This window comes from Lampetra fluviatilis, chromosome 34 (genome assembly GCF_964198595.1).
Source record: "Lampetra fluviatilis chromosome 34, kcLamFluv1.1, whole genome shotgun sequence".
In the NCBI taxonomy this organism is placed as follows: Eukaryota; Metazoa; Chordata; class Hyperoartia; order Petromyzontiformes; family Petromyzontidae; genus Lampetra; species Lampetra fluviatilis.
Window position 1 is genome coordinate 6,214,125 of NC_136308.1, and position 19,411 is coordinate 6,233,535.

The window sequence follows — 19,411 nt, forward strand, 5'->3', positions numbered from 1 at the left end:
ACGCATTTGACTAAAAACGCTTTACCGCTTTAGTCAACTAGACCAAGAGAATGACTCCATGAAATCCACAGACGAGGCCTCAAGTGAGATTCCACATGCCGGCGTCGGCTGGACTGAGGTTGCGCCTAAAATAAACAACGCTGACGAGAGTAACACTGGCCTCATGCAGGACTTCACCTCCGTATGGCGGAGAACCGCGCACTTGCTTTCCTTTAATTGCCTCCCTCAGAGGTGTTTTTTTCACAGAAAGCAAGGCTCAGGGGGAGGACGGGGAAGTGACAGTCCCAGTCGCCTCCGTCTAGACGCCACATGCCGTCACACCGCGACCTTTAAAAGAGCTTGGGGCTAAAAAAATATATAAAGAAACCGCTGCCGCTGAAATGTAACTCGAGTTCTTTAAGGTGGGAAAAATAAACAGAAAGGTCCGTGTTACTTAGCAGGGTCATTAAACTCTTAAGGCGCAGAGGACCAGATAAATAAAGGGATGAATAAAAGCGACCAATTAAATTTGCCCTGACAAATTAAAAGGCACGGGACTACGGGAGGCACGGGACCGGACGGTCAGGTCTCCCGGGAGACGGGCACAAGGATCGAAGAATCTTGGCAAATTTTTTGTTTAACTCGGCCAAACGTCCGTAAGCCATTTCCACTCCTAAATCAGTGGCCGAAGCCAAGTGCTGTCTCCACTGGGCCGCCCCCACTTCCCAAACAGCCCCCACCCGCTCCACTCCACCTTTACTAAAAACAACAAAAAGTGTCACCGACGTGGAAATCGGTGGAAGTCCACATCTGCACGGCAGCATTTGGCCTCCATCCCTCCTTGCATGCATTCGGGCCAGTCCGCTAGGTGACGTTGTGCTGGACAATTGGGGCTCCTTCCATAAATCGCGGCCCACTCCAGTTGAATACAGAGAAACACTTCAATGCGGTGCCACGAACTGGCGAGTTTCTGGGGCTCATGGAAAAGCCGTCCGAGTCTCAAGACTCTTTTTTTCAGGAGGGTCTTGAATTGGGGATATTTGTAAAATCCCATTGAAGAACTTTTGACAAAAATTTGGAGGGGTGCACCCGAATGAAAGCCAACTAAGCACATGAGAGTGTAACACTCAAAGCTCCACACAGATTATATTTAAGAATCCGTTGCCCTGCTGGAATCTTCTGGTCATGTCTCCCATCCGAGTGCAATCGAGGTTCAACCCGGTGGAGCTTCTGGAATGCGCCGAGTTTGGACGATGCCATCGGCGTGAATTGGGTCTCAGGCCCTTGATCCAGCATGGAGCAGCTGTTGCGTGAGCATCTGAACCCACGGAGAATCGCGGCAGATGCCCGTGCTTTGTTGACAATGTCATCCCATTTGTTAGAATGGCACACGCCGCCTTGCGTTAGCGTATGTATTCAGGGCACATTAAAATGAGCATATTAATCGATTTTGTTGAGCAAGCTAGAGTTTGTCAAGGCTTCTCCTGTGCACCCCCCTCCCTTCCTCTTGCTGAAGCAATGCAATTATTGTGAATAATTGCGGTCAGCGTTTTCCTGTGGCGGGATTTAATGAGGGGGAAAGAAAAATAATTGCGCAAAAAGCATTTAAATTTAAAAAAGAAAAATGTGAATAAAGTTATGGTTCAGACTGACAGAACGTCAATATCTTTTAAATGGGATATCATTCGTGGGTTAAAAGTGTCCGGCTGAAAGACAAACCATTCATCGGGTGTTACAAGTCACCCTTTTGTTTGAATAATTGCTGTTTATTGAAATGAAAGTTGTTTGGAATAATCACTACCCACCCTGTCAAAAACCGTGTCTTTTTTTGCAAACGGGATAAAAATGTACATATCATCTTCTTGGTTCTGTCTTTCCGACAGACCTGTTCTTCACCTGAGAACGGCTGCTTGCGTTGTGGCCGAAACGTCGTGAGAATTATTTTATTATGTTTTATTTTTATTATTTTATTATTTCCCTTCTACGTGACTTTACCGAAAGAACCAAGAAGATGAATCCCTGTAGTCACGAAAGCTTTAAATCGAAATGTACATATCCTTATTATATGCCGGAGAGTGGTCGGGCACGCCTATATTTCGGCACCGTGGAGGCGAGGGTTGGTGGCTCACACAAAATGTAGCGAAAGTCTCTTCCCGTGGGCATCAAGGTGCCATGCTCTGACTCGCCAGGAGAAGGCGGTACAGCAAATGTGAACTCCTCTGGTCCCTTCTGTACGGGATACAGCGTTTCCCCCTTTCCACGTATGGGTTTTCCCTGGATGCTCCAGTTTGTTCCCGCATGTAAACACTCATTAATTGGACTGGGCTTGTTATCTTATATACTTGACCTATTTTAGGTATAAATTTTTAGTGATTTGCTGACTTTTCATACACGTTGCACTCCTATAGAGTGTTTGTATTGTTTATCGTTGTACCTTTTTGACCAGTCCCAACAGCACATCTGTGAAAAAGGGCTTCATAGCTCATCCCATTTCTCCAGGATAAATAAATATTTAGACTCTGACTATATTTTAAGTGATAATTGGTTCTTTACCCTTCTATCTGGCAACAAAACTGACACCTTTTTACAAGGAGTCATGTTTGCATAGACCGCAATACCTGCAGTCATAATACAAACAAAAGAACATAACTCTGATAATGTGCACTGTCCTTGAAGTTGATTGGTCCACACCCGAGACAGCTTTCCTTAGAGCCTAGTCTCATATGGGTTGGACCAGATGACGCCAAAAGGCGCACAACTCAAGGACAATGCACCATCAGAGTATGAGAGCTCGGGGCAAGCATCTACACTATGGGAACCTCATTTGCCAGTTAAAATATGATAATTGGTTCTTTACCCTTCTATCTGGCAACAAAACTGACACCTTTTTACAAGGAGTCATGTTTGCATAGACCGCAATACCTGCAGTCATAATACAAACAAAAGAACATAACTCTGATAATGTGCACTGTCCTTGAAGTTGATTGGTCCACACCCGAGACAGCTTTCCTTAGAGCCTAGTCTCATATGGGTTGGACCAGATGACGCCAAAAGGCGCACAACTCAAGGACAATGCACCATCAGAGTATGAGAGCTCGGGGCAAGCATCTACACTATGGGAACCTCATTTGCCAGTTAAAATATGATAATTGGTTCTTTACCCTTCTATCTGGCAACAAAACTGACACCTTTTTACAAGGAGTCATGTTTGCATAGACCGCAATACCTGCAGTCATAATACAAACAAAAGAACATAACTCTGATAATGTGCACTGTCCTTGAAGTTGATTGGTCCACACCCGAGACAGCTTTCCTTAGAGCCTAGTCTCATATGGGTTGGACCAGATGACGCCAAAAGGCGCACAACTCAAGGACAATGCACCATCAGAGTATGAGAGCTCGGGGCAAGCATCTACACTATGGGAACCTCATTTGCCAGTTAAAATATGATAATTGGTTCTTTACCCTTCTATCTGGCAACAAAACTGACACCTTTTTACAAGGAGTCATGTTTGCATAGACCGCAATACCTGCAGTCATAATACAAACAAAAGAACATAACTCTGATAATGTGCACTGTCCTTGAAGTTGATTGGTCCACACCCGAGACAGCTTTCCTTAGAGCCTAGTCTCATATGGGTTGGACCAGATGACGCCAAAAGGCGCACAACTCAAGGACAATGCACCATCAGAGTATGAGAGCTCGGGGCAAGCATCTACACTATGGGAACCTCATTTGCCAGTTAAAATATGATAATTGGTTCTTTACCCTTCTATCTGGCAACAAAACTGACACCTTTTTACAAGGAGTCATGTTTGCATAGACCGCAATACCTGCAGTCATAATACAAACAAAAGAACATAACTCTGATAATGTGCACTGTCCTTGAAGTTGATTGGTCCACACCCGAGACAGCTTTCCTTAGAGCCTAGTCTCATATGGGTTGGACCAGATGACGCCAAAAGGCGCACAACTCAAGGACAATGCACCATCAGAGTATGAGAGCTCGGGGCAAGCATCTACACTATGGGAACCTCATTTGCCAGTTAAAATATGATAATTGGTTCTTTACCCTTCTATCTGGCAACAAAACTGACACCTTTTTACAAGGAGTCATGTTTGCATAGACCGCAATACCTGCAGTCATAATACAAACAAAAGAACATAACTCTGATAATGTGCACTGTCCTTGAAGTTGATTGGTCCACACCCGAGACAGCTTTCCTTAGAGCCTAGTCTCATATGGGTTGGACCAGATGACGCCAAAAGGCGCACAACTCAAGGACAATGCACCATCAGAGTATGAGAGCTCGGGGCAAGCATCTACACTATGGGAACCTCATTTGCCAGTTAAAATATGATAATTGGTTCTTTACCCTTCTATCTGGCAACAAAACTGACACCTTTTTACAAGGAGTCATGTTTGCATAGACCGCAATACCTGCAGTCATAATACAAACAAAAGAACATAACTCTGATAATGTGCACTGTCCTTGAAGTTGATTGGTCCACACCCGAGACAGCTTTCCTTAGAGCCTAGTCTCATATGGGTTGGACCAGATGACGCCAAAAGGCGCACAACTCAAGGACAATGCACCATCAGAGTATGAGAGCTCGGGGCAAGCATCTACACTATGGGAACCTCATTTGCCAGTTAAAATATGATAATTGGTTCTTTACCCTTCTATCTGGCAACAAAACTGACACCTTTTTACAAGGAGTCATGTTTGCATAGACCGCAATACCTGCAGTCATAGCACTGTCCTTGAAGTTGATTGGTGTGGACCAATCAACTTCAAGGACAGTGCACATTATCAGAGTTATGTTCTTTTGTTTGTATTATGACTGCAGGTATTGCGGTCTATGCAAACATGACTCCTTGTAAAAAGGTGTCAGTTTTGTTGCCAGATAGAAGGGTAAAGAACCAATTATCATATTTTAACTGGCAAATGAGGTTCCCATAGTGTAGATGCTTGCCCCGAGCTCTCATACTCTGATGGTGCATTGTCCTTGAGTTGTGCGCCTTTTGGCGTCATCTGGTCCAACCCATATGAGACTAGGCTCTAAGGAAAGCTGTCTCGGGTGTGGACCAATCAACTTCAAGGACAGTGCACATTATCAGAGTTATGTTCTTTTGTTTGTATTATGACTGCAGGTATTGCGGTCTATGCAAACATGACTCCTTGTAAAAAGGTGTCAGTTTTGTTGCCAGATAGAAGGGTAAAGAACCAATTATCATATTTTAACTGGCAAATGAGGTTCCCATAGTGTAGATGCTTGCCCCGAGCTCTCATACTCTGATGGTGCATTGTCCTTGAGTTGTGCGCCTTTTGGCGTCATCTGGTCCAACCCATATGAGACTAGGCTCTAAGGAAAGCTGTCTCGGGTGTGGACCAATCAACTTCAAGGACATTGCACATTATCAGAGTTATGTTCTTTTGTTTGTATTATGACTGCAGGTATTGCGGTCTATGCAAACATGACTCCTTGTAAAAAGGTGTCAGTTTTGTTGCCAGATAGAAGGGTAAAGAACCAATTATCATATTTTAACTGGCAAATGAGGTTCCCATAGTGTAGATGCTTGCCCCGAGCTCTCATACTCTGATGGTGCATTGTCCTTGAGTTGTGCGCCTTTTGGCGTCATCTGGTCCAACCCATATGAGACTAGGCTCTAAGGAAAGCTGTCTCGGGTGTGGACCAATCAACTTCAAGGACAGTGCACATTATCAGAGTTATGTTCTTTTGTTTGTATTATGACTGCAGGTATTGCGGTCTATGCAAACATGACTCCTTGTAAAAAGGTGTCAGTTTTGTTGCCAGATAGAAGGGTAAAGAACCAATTATCATATTTTAACTGGCAAATGAGGTTCCCATAGTGTAGATGCTTGCCCCGAGCTCTCATACTCTGATGGTGCATTGTCCTTGAGTTGTGCGCCTTTTGGCGTCATCTGGTCCAACCCATATGAGACTAGGCTCTAAGGAAAGCTGTCTCGGGTGTGGACCAATCAACTTCAAGGACAGTGCACATTATCAGAGTTATGTTCTTTTGTTTGTATTATGACTGCAGGTATTGCGGTCTATGCAAACATGACTCCTTGTAAAAAGGTGTCAGTTTTGTTGCCAGATAGAAGGGTAAAGAACCAATTATCATATTTTAACTGGCAAATGAGGTTCCCATAGTGTAGATGCTTGCCCCGAGCTCTCATACTCTGATGGTGCATTGTCCTTGAGTTGTGCGCCTTTTGGCGTCATCTGGTCCAACCCATATGAGACTAGGCTCTAAGGAAAGCTGTCTCGGGTGTGGACCAATCAACTTCAAGGACAGTGCACATTATCAGAGTTATGTTCTTTTGTTTGTATTATGACTGCAGGTATTGCGGTCTATGCAAACATGACTCCTTGTAAAAAGGTGTCAGTTTTGTTGCCAGATAGAAGGGTAAAGAACCAATTATCATATTTTAACTGGCAAATGAGGTTCCCATAGTGTAGATGCTTGCCCCGAGCTCTCATACTCTGATGGTGCATTGTCCTTGAGTTGTGCGCCTTTTGGCGTCATCTGGTCCAACCCATATGAGACTAGGCTCTAAGGAAAGCTGTCTCGGGTGTGGACCAATCAACTTCAAGGACAGTGCACATTATCAGAGTTATGTTCTTTTGTTTGTATTATGACTGCAGGTATTGCGGTCTATGCAAACATGACTCCTTGTAAAAAGGTGTCAGTTTTGTTGCCAGATAGAAGGGTAAAGAACCAATTATCATATTTTAACTGGCAAATGAGGTTCCCATAGTATATTTTAAGTGTAAAGCAGGATCACCTCTCATCATTCATCCACTTTACTGAATTTCTCCTTCATGATACTTTCATACTGGCAAAAAGTAAAGGGTAAAACCTATTCTTATTTTTGACACTTTGATACGGGCAAAAAAGGTTCCCATTAAATAGCTGCTCAACCGGAGCTACAAGTGTTCTAATACTTGCATTGTCTTCGTGCTGTTCACCTTTTGGCATTCTCCCGTCTGACACTGGCAATGAGACTAGGCCCTAAAGAAGGCTGTCTCTGGTGTAGGCCAATCAGTTTCAAACACAATGCCATCTATTGTCAGAGCACGATTGTTTGCATGTTCACCACAAATACGTGTGTTTAATGCGGACTTGATTCCGTGCAAAAGGGATCTATTTGGTGTTTGAACATCTTAACACCTCGCACTTTATTGCCAGAAAGGGTAAAACCTAATCTTCTATTTCATACTTTGATACTGGCAAAAAAACAAGGTCCCATGATAGAAGATATTCCAAAATAAAACTGTATCGCAGACTGAATCGCAACACCGCAAAAGCATAGCGCGTGGCAAGGTGTAATCGGCCAGAGGAGGTAGAGATGGGTGGGACGCGCGTAGAGGAGGACGACAGGTCACCGAGACGGGGTCAAACCAATGGCACCCTGGGAGGTCGGTGACCAGGGTGAGGAACCTAACAGCCAGACGCGGGAGACTGCCACAGCGGTCCGTGACGGTCGGGTGTCGACTTAACTACTGGACCTAGCAGAGTGAGGGAGAGCGATGGAAAAGTGAGGTGACATCAAAGCACTGGCCACGATGACCTCTTGGCCTTCGGCGACGAGATCATAATCATTGTCTTCTTGGTTCTGTCGGTAAAGTCACGTAGAAGGGAAATAATAAAATAATAAAAATAAAACATAATAAAATTATTCTCACGACGTTTCGGCCACAACGCAAGCAGCCGTCCTCAGGTGAAGAACAGGTCTGTCGGAAAGATCATTATTTTCCTCCACGGTTAATCCGGTCAGCCGTGGAGAATCGGGCCTTTGGCTGCCATTCTGCGACCAGTCCCATGCAGTTGGCTGTCATCCCTTCTAGCAACGTGCCCTTCACAAGCACACTTAACATTTCTTAATAATTATAACGGTGTCTTTAACATGTGTATGTTCTCCATGTGGACCACTCTGTTTCTCAGTGTAATTACACGCCTGCATCTCAGCACGCTTCTTCGGGCACTTTTCAGCTTCCCCCCCCCCATTTCTATTTGCCGTCGTCTCTGCTTACGAGCCATATATCCGATGACTACTGAGCCAGCCGAACAATATTATTGCTGTGCATAAGCCTCCACAATACGTACAAAGACACGTCCAGGCAAACCAACGTTCATTTATTCCGAGTGGCTCCCGTCACGATCTCAACCCCAGGGGGGTGGGGGTTTGCGCGTCCACAATCGGCCGCGTGTCTCCGCTCTCGCTCGCGAGCCGCCAACGCTCCGCGGGCGCTCGCCGTTAAGCGCCGACGGGAGGCCACGCGACAAAGTTCAAAGTTCATTTATTAGGTACAAGCCCTGTGAGCCATTCGGCTCTTGAATCGGGTGCAATCGCAACAAACAAAAAACAAAAACATGAACAAGAAAACATCTTAAAGTGACTATGTGCAAACAGAAAATCCAAGAAGAGGCAGCAAAATATTGCAGAAAAAATCACCGTACACCAACCCTGTGCAAATATCCTAGTGGGATGCAAGTCAAACAACAAAAACAACCACAAGACAACTTAGATTAAGGCCATCAGTCTAACTGTACTACAACATGACGGGATGCAAGTCAAACAACAACAACAACAAGACAACTTAGATTAAGGCCATCAGTCTAACTGTACTACAACACGATGGGATGCAAGTCAAACAACAACAACCACAAGACAACTTAGATTAAGGCCATCAGTCTAACTCTGTACTACAACACGATGGGATGCAAGTCAAACAACAACAACCACAAGACAACTTAGATTAAGGCCATCAGTCTAACTGTACTACAACACGATGGGATGCAAGTCAAACAACAACAACCACAAGACAACTTAGATTAAGGCCATCAGTCTAACTCTGTACTACAACACGACGGGAAAGGGGAGCCTCGGCCATTGACCTGGCAGACGCGGGAGCTCGGAGGTGAGCGCGGAGTCACGCGGCGCAGAAGGACGCCGAGCACAGCAAAGCCCGCCCTTGACACCGCCGAGAGAGATTGATGCAAGGGTCCGCGAGGCAGCAGAGGGAACACACTTTCGCTAATGACGTTTCCCTGCAGGCCATTGCCGCATTAAAGCGCGACAACAACAAAAACACTCGAACAAACACGGTTGTGGTTTCGTCGCAAAACTCAAAACAAATCAAGTGGAAACACTTGAGGCCATGAGGCGACGTGCCTCCTGGAGCGATGATTTCCAGCGGCTGCTTGTTTAAGCGGCACTCCCCGGAGCGGTTTTGACTTCTCCGAGTCTCATCAGCAGCGTGTTACCCGCTGCCGGGTTGCCTGATGTTGTAGGCACACGAGTGATCCGCATACACTTTACAGTACATTTTAGCACAAGTGTCAAATATTATTTCGCACTCCATAGCTATCCACGTAGACGGTGCATCTTAGTGGATAGAGCTGAATGGAGTTCAAAACAACTCGCAAACAAACACCTTGTGAAAGACCCAAAGCAGAAGATCCCTGGGTTTGAGCTTCCACGAAGCTCATTCTACACCCTGAACCACATCTGGACAAACCATGGCAGATGCGGATACCTGATTCACCAATGGAAAATTAAAAACCCTCCAGTAGTGTGCAACTGCGGTCATCCAAAACGGACCGTACAGTGGATCACGACGCAATGCCCCGATCCACAAATACGAAGGAGACATCGCAGCGATGCACTCCGCCGCTCCTAACGCGGTTGTCTGGCTTGGACACCTGAATGTGAAAAAAAGTATGCGGCCCTTGCACCACCACCTTCTCCAACCATTATATAAACGGAGTGGTAGCTACTGCAATCTCTCATTTACTTGATACAGCTGTCGTGGCCGTGACGGTACCACCTGAAGACGGAAGCTTGTGTTGCCTCCGAAACGTCGTGATTTTTATTTTATTTTGCTTTTTAATTTTTTTTTACCTACGTGACTTTACCGAAAAAACCTAAGAATATGAATAAGAATGTGAAATTGTAGCTGTTGTTCTGCATCTACATCAGCCATACGAAAGAAGAAGATACTTTTATCACTACACAATATTGCTGCATTATATTTTGAAACCCGACTTGATGTCTTCAGCTTATTTTTCCATAAAATCTAAGTTTACATAGAGTATATATATCTAGCAATGTACACATGTTACTTTGGCTCATAATGACATTCCTTCGTATAATAATTTACAGCTTCTTGGGTCAACCCACTGCGGGATGAGGGCCTCTCCAAGCCGCGTCGGCCATGGCAGTTGTTTGACCATACTTCACCACGTTGGTCAGTGTGGGTTGGTGAAGCGGGGAGCCCGGGAACGGTTCAGGCGTCACTCGGCACTGGCGTTAGCCGTGGCCGGCAATCGAATTCGGGTCAGTGTGCGCACCACTGCGTCGCTGGGTGATACAGCGCTTGCAATTAAACGCAGACTATTTGATACAAACGGACTCAGCCAGACATGCCCCAACACACAAATTGTGTTTAAGCCACAACGTGTTTGGGCACAAAGACAGACACACCCAGCGGAGGCAGGGCATAACGCCGGGAACTACAGCCGTAACTTGTTTTTTTGAATTATTTTCTTGTTGTGATGTCGACTTGTTCACTCAGGAAAGCCTCACAGAGCGTCAGGAGTCTCTTTTAGGAGCGTCCCTGCCAAGTTTATTTCAGTCGAGGCGATGTTGCTGCTGTGTGTGATGTGTAATCTCAATCGAGTAATTTGCAGGTATTTTTTCAGCATTGGGATGTTTTGGCCAATGCCTGTAAAAAAGAAACCGTTTAGCCCTCGGAGGAAATCAGATGAACCGGAGGAAACCCATGCAGAACAGGGGGAGAGAGCATACCAACTCCGCACAGAAAGGCGCCCCCCAAAGTGACGAATCGAACCAGGCTCCGTCACACTGTGAGGCGCAAGTGTTACCGCTCCGCCGTTCTGCCTCCCAACCTGCCCCAGAGATTCTAGCCGTGCTCTCCTCCACCGGCTTGGCGAGAGTGACGCCGTGCCATCTCGAGTCGTGGCCAACAACTCGGCGGAGGGACGGCAGCCTCACCCCCCGGGGCACCGACAGAAACATCAACCCCAGGCCCCGCGTCTCATTTGGCGGAAAGTCAAAACGTTTAAATCACCAAATTAATCACGCCACGAATTCATTGATTAAAATAACCAAGTTAACCAATCCATTTCTTTGCTCGTTCCCCTATGTGCTTATTTACGTATCGAATTATACAGTCCACACTCGTTTCATATATCTTTTTGCCTCTTTGCCATGGGCTGATCTCGGCCGAAAGGTGTTCAATTTCAGCAGCGGGGGGGTGGGGGGGGGGAAGTGTAATTTCTCAAGAGCGGCCGTCTTGCCGACGCAGCATGGTGCGTCGATCCTGCTGACACGCGCTCCCCGAAGGAGCCGCTCCCCTTAATCAAACGACAGCTCCGGCGCGGCGCGGGGGAGGCGCTGGCAGGCGTGGGGAGGTGAGCGGAGAAAATGAGAGTGACTTGGGAGCTTGTGGGGAGGTAAGGGGGAGATGATGATGCGGGGCAGATGATGCAGGAGAGGTGAAGGGAGGCGCAGTGATGTGCAGAGAGGACAGCCGAGGGGCTGGGGAGGCACGGGGAGGTTGAAGGAAGGTGCGGGGAGTCGAGAAGAGGAGTTGCTGGAAGTTGCCGAGAAGCGATTGGGAGATGCTTCGAGATGCTGAGAGATGTGGAGAGGTCACGTGAGGGGACAGCAGTTGTGAGGAGGTGCAGGGAGGAGAGAGGAGGTAAGTAGTCACTGGGAAGCATCGGAAGATGTTGAGAGATGTGGCGATGTGACAAGAGGTGTTGGGAGGTGTGGTGAGGCAGAGAGACGCTTGGAGGAACAGGTTCGGCTCATGTTCAACACCACCGGATGGCTGCCACACCACTCATGCTCCCAGATGAGGAACAATATTCCCAGATCTCAGATCGTCCATTCACCCCCCCCGCCGTGCTCTCTAATCACTAATATTGGTGCAGGGCGATATTCTCCACCCTTGGCTAAACCGTGACTGGGAAGTTGTTTCATGGTGTGGCGATGCCTTTGGCTCCATGAGCTGCCAGTGACTGGCAGCGCAAACTTGACCCTTCCAACTGTTCCAATGCAACATCTCACAAGGAAGCGTTAAGGAGCACAATGTAATGCTGAGGCCAGATTCACATCTTGAAGCAATGGTCGAAACTGTGAAATTTTCCCCATTACGAATAACAGAGACGTTGGCACACTATACCAAAGACCGGATCTAAAGTGGCGTTTGCCCTTATTTTACAAGAATACATATTTGTATTCACTCAATTCCTCCGAGGCCCTGTTAGTTCAGAACACGCTCGCTCGGTAAAATCATGCCCTGTTTATGTTCAAAGATTTTCATTCATTACTGCAACTACGTAGGTTTCCACCGTTGGGCTGTAGAGCTCTCCGATGCATTTTCATCATCGCCATCACATCAGCGCAGATGTTTTCATTCATTCCAGGACACGCGGTTTCATTTTGCATTGACCACGGCGATATCCGGACGCGGCTGTGATCTACGCGAAAGGTGATGTCCTCAACCGACGATGCCGCACTGTCGACCGTCTCTTGCGGCCACTCAGCTCAGGCCTGAAATAAAGACGCGGCATCCCATTCCATGTGCCCTCCGTCCCCCCAAAGCGCACTCGCCCAGACATCACCGGTGGAAACGGCGTCGTGGCTGACGTACGCTTGCGTGGAACTTGCTATTAAAATCAGACAGGCTAAGTGGCTTCACACTAGCGACGCTCAACCACTACGTGTCAATGGCTCTGCCATCAGTGTGGCCAGGTTGTTCTCCCACATGTGCCTTCATTCCAACGGAAAGTGGGGTCCAATTTTGCGTGACAATCACAGCCCCCCCCCCCCCATACATGGTGCGTCTGTGTGACAGTGTATGGGCGAGCCTCAAATGAGTACCTGGTGCGGTGTGTAAACATCGTCATTGGGGAGACAAAGGCAGCCGAGCGTGGTGGTGGCCACCCACCCACTTGGTGTGCCATGCCGGCTCCCAGAGGTGCTACTTGCTAACAGCACTTGCCCCAACAGTCTAAGGCTATACGGGAGTTCTTTGTCTTTGGGCGAGGCTCGTAGTGGGGAGCAATGGCGTAGCGTTGAGCGGTTAGTGCACCGGGCCACAAAACCTGGCGACCCGTGTTCAATTTCGGTCGTGGAACATCCGAAACGGTCCTGCGCCTCCCCTAGGTCGATTGAGCCCTTAAATGAGCGCCCTAGTACGGGGAGCGTGTAACCATCGGAACTGAGGAGACGAAAGTGGCCAAAGCACATTGCTGACAACTGCACCCCAGCCTTAATAGGTGCTCAGTAATGCGCTCACTCGAAGAGCATACAATAAGGATTTAACAAGAAAGCCCATTGGCTTTGATTATGGGGAGTGGTGGTGCGGTGGTTAGCACGCTGTGCCGTGCTTCCACTCTACCGTCATCCTCCTTGCCGCAATGTCCTTTCTAAAAGCTCCGTGCGCGAGTATTAAGTACATGTATTGTATGTAAGTGTTAAGTACATGTATTGCACACGTGCGTGTACATGCTACGATCACAGTTTCCAGAGTTCGATTCCCGACCAGGGCTGACGATCAGTGTCGAGTGATATCTGAACAGGCTCTGGTCCTCCACTAGATCAACTCAGCCTTAAATAGGTAGCTAGTGCAGTGCATCAACATCAGCACTGTGGAGAGAAAGGTCGCTGGTGGCATTGTTCTGACACCACCACCTCATGCGCCATTGCCAGCCTCACTAATAAGTGCTCACTAACAGCACCTGCAACCATCAGCATAACAAACACGGCTATATGGGCGAGCTGCGTATTGCTTTGCATGAAGAGCAGTCGGGCAGTGGTGAGCTCACCGTGCTGTGAATGTGGCGATCTGCGTTCCATCCCCAGCCACAAGCTAACATGAGTGGTGAGCAAACCTGAACCACGCACAAAGTGCTTGCCGCATGAAACACAAAACCTTGCTGTGCTCGTCAAGGAGCATAATCCATTACGCGAGCTCCAATCAACCATCGCAGCGGTTTGTAGCTCGGTGCCGTCACGAATGCCCGGTGCCGTCACGAGGGACCGGCGCGTTGAGCGGTGGGGACAGGCTGGGAAATTACCGTCTAAACAGGTTGGCTATGCCGGCCGATGGGGTTGACGCGAGATTTGTGTTCCCTTGGGATAATTACGTGAAATGAATTTTTCCCCATCCAGGGGTTATCGTACGTGACACAGCTCGTGTTTGTTCACTCGATTTCTCTCTCTCGCTACCGGCGGAATAATGCTCATTGAAATTCGGTCACATTTTACACGCGACATGAATCCAAATGTTTTATGGATTTTATTGTAAATTTAAAGCAGCTTTTGACCGGTTTGAGCGTTTGGTGGCATTTTTACGATAACTCTCATGACTCCCCATAACCTTCCACAGTTATGTACTTATAAATTGTTGCCATTCAGGTTAATAATGCAATCAACAAGTCTTTTTTTCCCATTGCAATCAATGCAGTGGCCACTAGTGGCTTCAGAGTTCACACGAACCCATAACGTACAACGTATTGAAAATGTCATATTAAAACATTGCTTTTACCACTGTGATTTAAAACATATACCTTGATCCTTAGGAATCCATATTAATTGATTAATCCATGCGTCATTGTTACACCCCTAGTGATTACTCTGTATTTCATCACTTCTGAAAAATTAATACGTATGTATACAAAATTCAGTTGTGTCTCCACATATGAATAGAATTGCTTTACTTTACCAGCCTATTGGGCTTTCCACACCGACATTATCAAGCGGCGTTTAAGCAAGCAAATTCTGGACCAGGTTTCCACTTTTTGGGTCTCGTCATCAGTTAAGCATTGTTAAACAAATGCTGCCGAATTATCAGATGTTATTGGCAAAAGCACACTCCATTTATACTTTGAAACCCCATTCACACTTGTAATTTTGTAATATATGGGTTGCATGAATCTGCACATTTTCCCACTCATTATTATTTTGCGCACACATTACAAAAAAGAATAATGGGCTTTTGCTTCTGGCACGAAAGGCACTGCGTTGTGAAATCTGCGTTGACCCTGCCCCGCGAAAGTGAGTCGGTGAATTCGGGCGTTCGTTGCCGTCTGCCCACATCATCATCAGGTGTGGCTCAGGTAAATGCTACCACACGGCACTCGTAATCGCCGTCCCGTGAAGCCCTCCCCACCACACCCACCGTGCACGGCCTACGCACCTTGCGGTGACTCAGAATGGCTCATTTTGGGTGCAGTTTTTGGCATTGCCAGTCACCATAATATCCACCATCCCCTACCACACGGTTGGGGGGGGGGTCTTTAATGGCTGCGAACAATTGGTGGATACGCCGTGGTTTACACCACGTGACCATCATTGGACCTTTTTTGCCAGTATCAAAATATAAGAATAGGTTTTACCCTTTCTGGCAATAAAGCAGGTGCTAAGCTGTTAAAACACCACACAAGAACCATTTGAAAGTAATCAAATCTGCATTAACCACACACACACATGTGAGGAACATGCACAAAAAAAAACATCCTCTGCTAGTATATGCATTGTCTTTGAAACTGATTGGTCCACACCAGAGACAGCTTTCTTTAGAGCCTAGTCTCAAACAGTGTTAGACCAGAGGACGCCAAAAGGCGAACAGCATAAAGACAATGCCACCATCAGGGCATTTATAGCTCGGGGTGAGCAGCTTCATCATGCATGTTTGCATGTTAACCAAGTATGTGTGGTTAATGCAGATATGATTCCTTGCAAAGGGTTTCTGTTTGGTGTTTTAACATCTGATATGGCTGTCACCTGATGAAGCGAGTTGAAATTACTGGCAAAACGTCGTACTCAGATTGTAAATGTTGTGGCTCGGCTCTCCAACACACTGGTGTGCTGTACTAGTGACGAATTGGCAGAGGTGTGGACTCGAGTCATGCGACTTGGACTCGAGTCAGACTCGAGTCATGATTTTGATGACTTCAGACTCGACTTGGACTTGCCTCATCTTTGACTCGACTTGACTCGGGACTCGAGAGCAAAGACTTGAGACTTACTTGTGACTTGCATAACAATGACTTTGTCCCACCTCAGAGGTGTGGACTCGAGTCATGCGACTTGGACTCGAGTCAGACTCGAGTCATGATTTTGATGACTTCAGACTCGACTTGGACTTGCCTCATCTTTGACTCGACTTGACTCGGGACTCGAGAGCAAAGACTTGAGACTTACTTGTGACTTGCATAACAATGACTTTGTCCCACCTCTGCGAATTGGCCACGTTCTGTTTACGTAACCACCCTTACTAGTTGTCTGTGTCAAGTGGTGGCAGGTTTAATGACATCTAACTAAAAAAAAACTGTATTATGGATGATATTGGTCGCGAAAGCCTACGTGTTAAACTGTTTTCACATCTTAGCACCTGTTTATTTGCCAGAAAGGGTAAAACCAATTCTTACACCACATGACCAATCTACTTAGCACAAGACCAGCCTTGATGGGCATTCCGATGGGCCCTATGGGCAGAGAAGGTGGGCCTCACGTCGGCATGGAGGAGAGAACATTCTTTCTTTGGCCAGCGGTTAGCGATTGAGCTAGAGCGGCCATTTAAAAATGGGTGGTGCTGACGGAGGGTGGGGTTGCGAGCTCACCACGTGTCCCGGTTGAGCCTCCCGGAAATTTAGGATCTCCAGCGGCCACTTCTGTTTCCGCTCGAATCGCTCATTGACAGACGGCCACCGTCGTAGGGGGCAAACGACCTTCGAACCCCGTGTCAACCAATCGCTCCGCTCGTTCGCGGCGTCGCGCACACGCACACTCAACAAGACAAAGATCCCGCCTACAGCCTTAACAGACTGTTGGGGCAAGTGCTGTTTGCGAGCAGCACCTAGGAAGGCCGGCACGGCACACGAGGTGGGGTGTGGGTGGCCAGCATCACGCCCGCCCGCCGTGGTGCTGGCCGCTCCCGACGCACGCACGCATGCACGCACCTCCTTGAGCTGAGTGGCGAGCACGGTGAGTCGATCGACGTCAGCGAGGGCGTTGCTGAGCGCCGTGCGCGCCGCCTTGAGCTCGCCCTCGAGGCGCAGAACCCGTGCCAGGTGCAGCGCCTCGCGCGACGCCGACTCCTCCAGCAGCGTCTCCTCGCGCGTCTCCCCATCCTCCGCCGCGCGCTTGTGGTTCGAGTACGCCTGCCCAAACGCCTGCCGGGAGGGACGGGCCACACGAAGACGGGTTCAGACGGACGCACGGACGGGCGGGCATCGGGGGACGGGGAGTTCGGATCGGGGTTGTTGAACGACACTCCGGGCAAACACGTGACCGCTTCCGTGGACGATTACCGGCTTGCGAAAGTTTTCAGGAGGAATGTAGCGACCGGTGCGCCGGTTGGCACAAGCGAACATATTGAACGGTACAGCGGCCCAACTCGTCGCGCGGCACCTTTGGCATTATTTCCCAGTTAAAAAGGTAAAGGTGCAGCCCTGCGATTTTGCTCCCATGCTTCGTCACGCCGGAGGGAGCACGAGAGAGGGTATTTGGTCTACTCTTTCATGCTGACCAGACGTCTAGGAAGAGATGGCCATACCCAAACACTTTCCCCTACCGCACGTGACCTGCCCATCGACTCGCTGCTGTGAACCCATTAACGCTGCCATTTACCAACCGGACGGACAAACAACCAGATAGAAAGACAGACTGCCTGACAAACAAAAAAACCAACCAGACAGGCAAGACAAATATACGGACAAAATGACAAGAGAGACAGACAACCAGATGGATGGACAGCCAACCAGACACCCATACAGACATAAGGTCAGCCAGACATTTTCCTCTAAAACTTTCACAGGAAACCGCTCACCGTGCCGGCGAGGGGAATGCAAAACACCTGACGAGGCCCTCCCCACGAAACCCAGACGGCGACAATCGCCCGACTGGTCGGTGGAACTCGGCCAAATCCCCGCTCCTCTGTTTAAAACCGAGGCGCATTTGCCCACTTTGGCCGTGAAATTGCATTATTCAGTTTACAACCGAGCTAAGTCGGCAGGGACAAAAGCCCGACAATGCAGCTCAGTGGGCCTGTCCCCCCCCCCCCCCCCCTTGACAGTATGGATTTACGAGTCCCCGAAGGCTTCCCCCATTACATTTGCCCAGAACTGCACTGGCTCTCGACAGGGGCATTAAGAGCAGAACCGGCGGATTCTTCTGTGTTGGTGCCATGCGAAGGCAGCTTGTGTTTGCGTTGTGCGCTTTCTGTGCCCGAGCGCGCTGCACATCACAAGCATTGTCGATTACGAACGGGCCCTCTCTGCGATGCCACGAAGACAAAGACCCCCCCCCCCCCCGTAACCTGTAAGGGGCAAGTGCTGTTAGTGAGCGAGCACCTATGAAGGCCGGCACAGAACACGAGGGGGGTGCTGCGGTCAGCATCGTGCCCAGTTGCCTTTGTCTCCCCCAAGTGTTAATGTTTAATACACACTGCAGCAGGTACACAGGCTGAGTCGACCGAGGGTAGGCCGAGAACACGTTCAGATGATCGTCACAGGAGTTGGCTGCGATCGGAAATCGAACGTGGGTTTCACACAAGCAGGGGGCCAGCCACCGCACCACCACTCCCCACGACAATTGCGGCGCCCCACATACAAACACAGACTCCCAGGAGGAAGCCAACGCTCCCACCCCTCCCCCGTCTCTCACGTCGACAAATTAAATTCCACGAATGCCGAAGCGAGTAAACGCCACAGTGTGTCGGAGGGGCACGGTGGGACGTAAGATTTTTTGCCCTACCCTTTCTGCCAATTACATTTCAAATGTGCCATCACACTGTCTCGTTACGAGACAACAACAAAAACCATTGCCATTTAGAACGCTCCCTGGTTAGCAACACGTCATGATTTAGCGTTATAAGAATTTACCGCAGGATGACATCGCACAAACTACTTCTGAAATCACTTTAGTAAGCCTCACGGCCACACGAGGCAATGCCCTTTTTACGTCCTGAAAAAAAAAGAGCATTCCTCACATATATTTCATATGTTTGAATAATTAGGACTGAAATAAGCTAATTGAACTGACAAACTAAATGTATTATTCCGAGTGCTTTTGTACAGTTAGGGACCGTCATTAAACGGGGGAGGGGGGGGGGGACCAGTAGAACCCAATGAATATCAGCGGTGTGTGGCTCAGAAATCTGACCCGGTTCAAAATAATCTCAGAGCCACCTCTTGGCCTGAGACAGTCAACTCGCGGCACGTGAGAAAGCTCGTCTTAATTATGGTCGGGTCGCAAAAACCCGCAATTTGGAGCCCGTCTGTCTCAGCAGTGGCGGTTTTGCGATCCGATACGGCGCTGGAATATCACCCCCTCAGCCACCCGGCCTCCTCTCGCTCTGCGG

General features: G+C 48.2%; 1 protein-coding gene across 4 annotated transcripts in view; it reads right to left on the reverse strand.

Annotated features, from left to right (window-relative positions):
* LOC144944324 (protein bicaudal D homolog 2-like) overlaps window positions 1-19,411 on the reverse strand; it is an 87,628-nt gene that overhangs the window by 24,262 nt on the left and 43,955 nt on the right. For all 4 annotated transcript variants that reach the window (XM_078872392.1, XM_078872393.1, XM_078872390.1 and 1 more), the window contains exon 2: window positions 17,010-17,222. In XM_078872392.1, coding sequence (XP_078728518.1) covers window positions 17,010-17,222 — 213 coding nt within the window. The remainder of the gene's footprint in view (window positions 1-17,009; window positions 17,223-19,411) is intronic.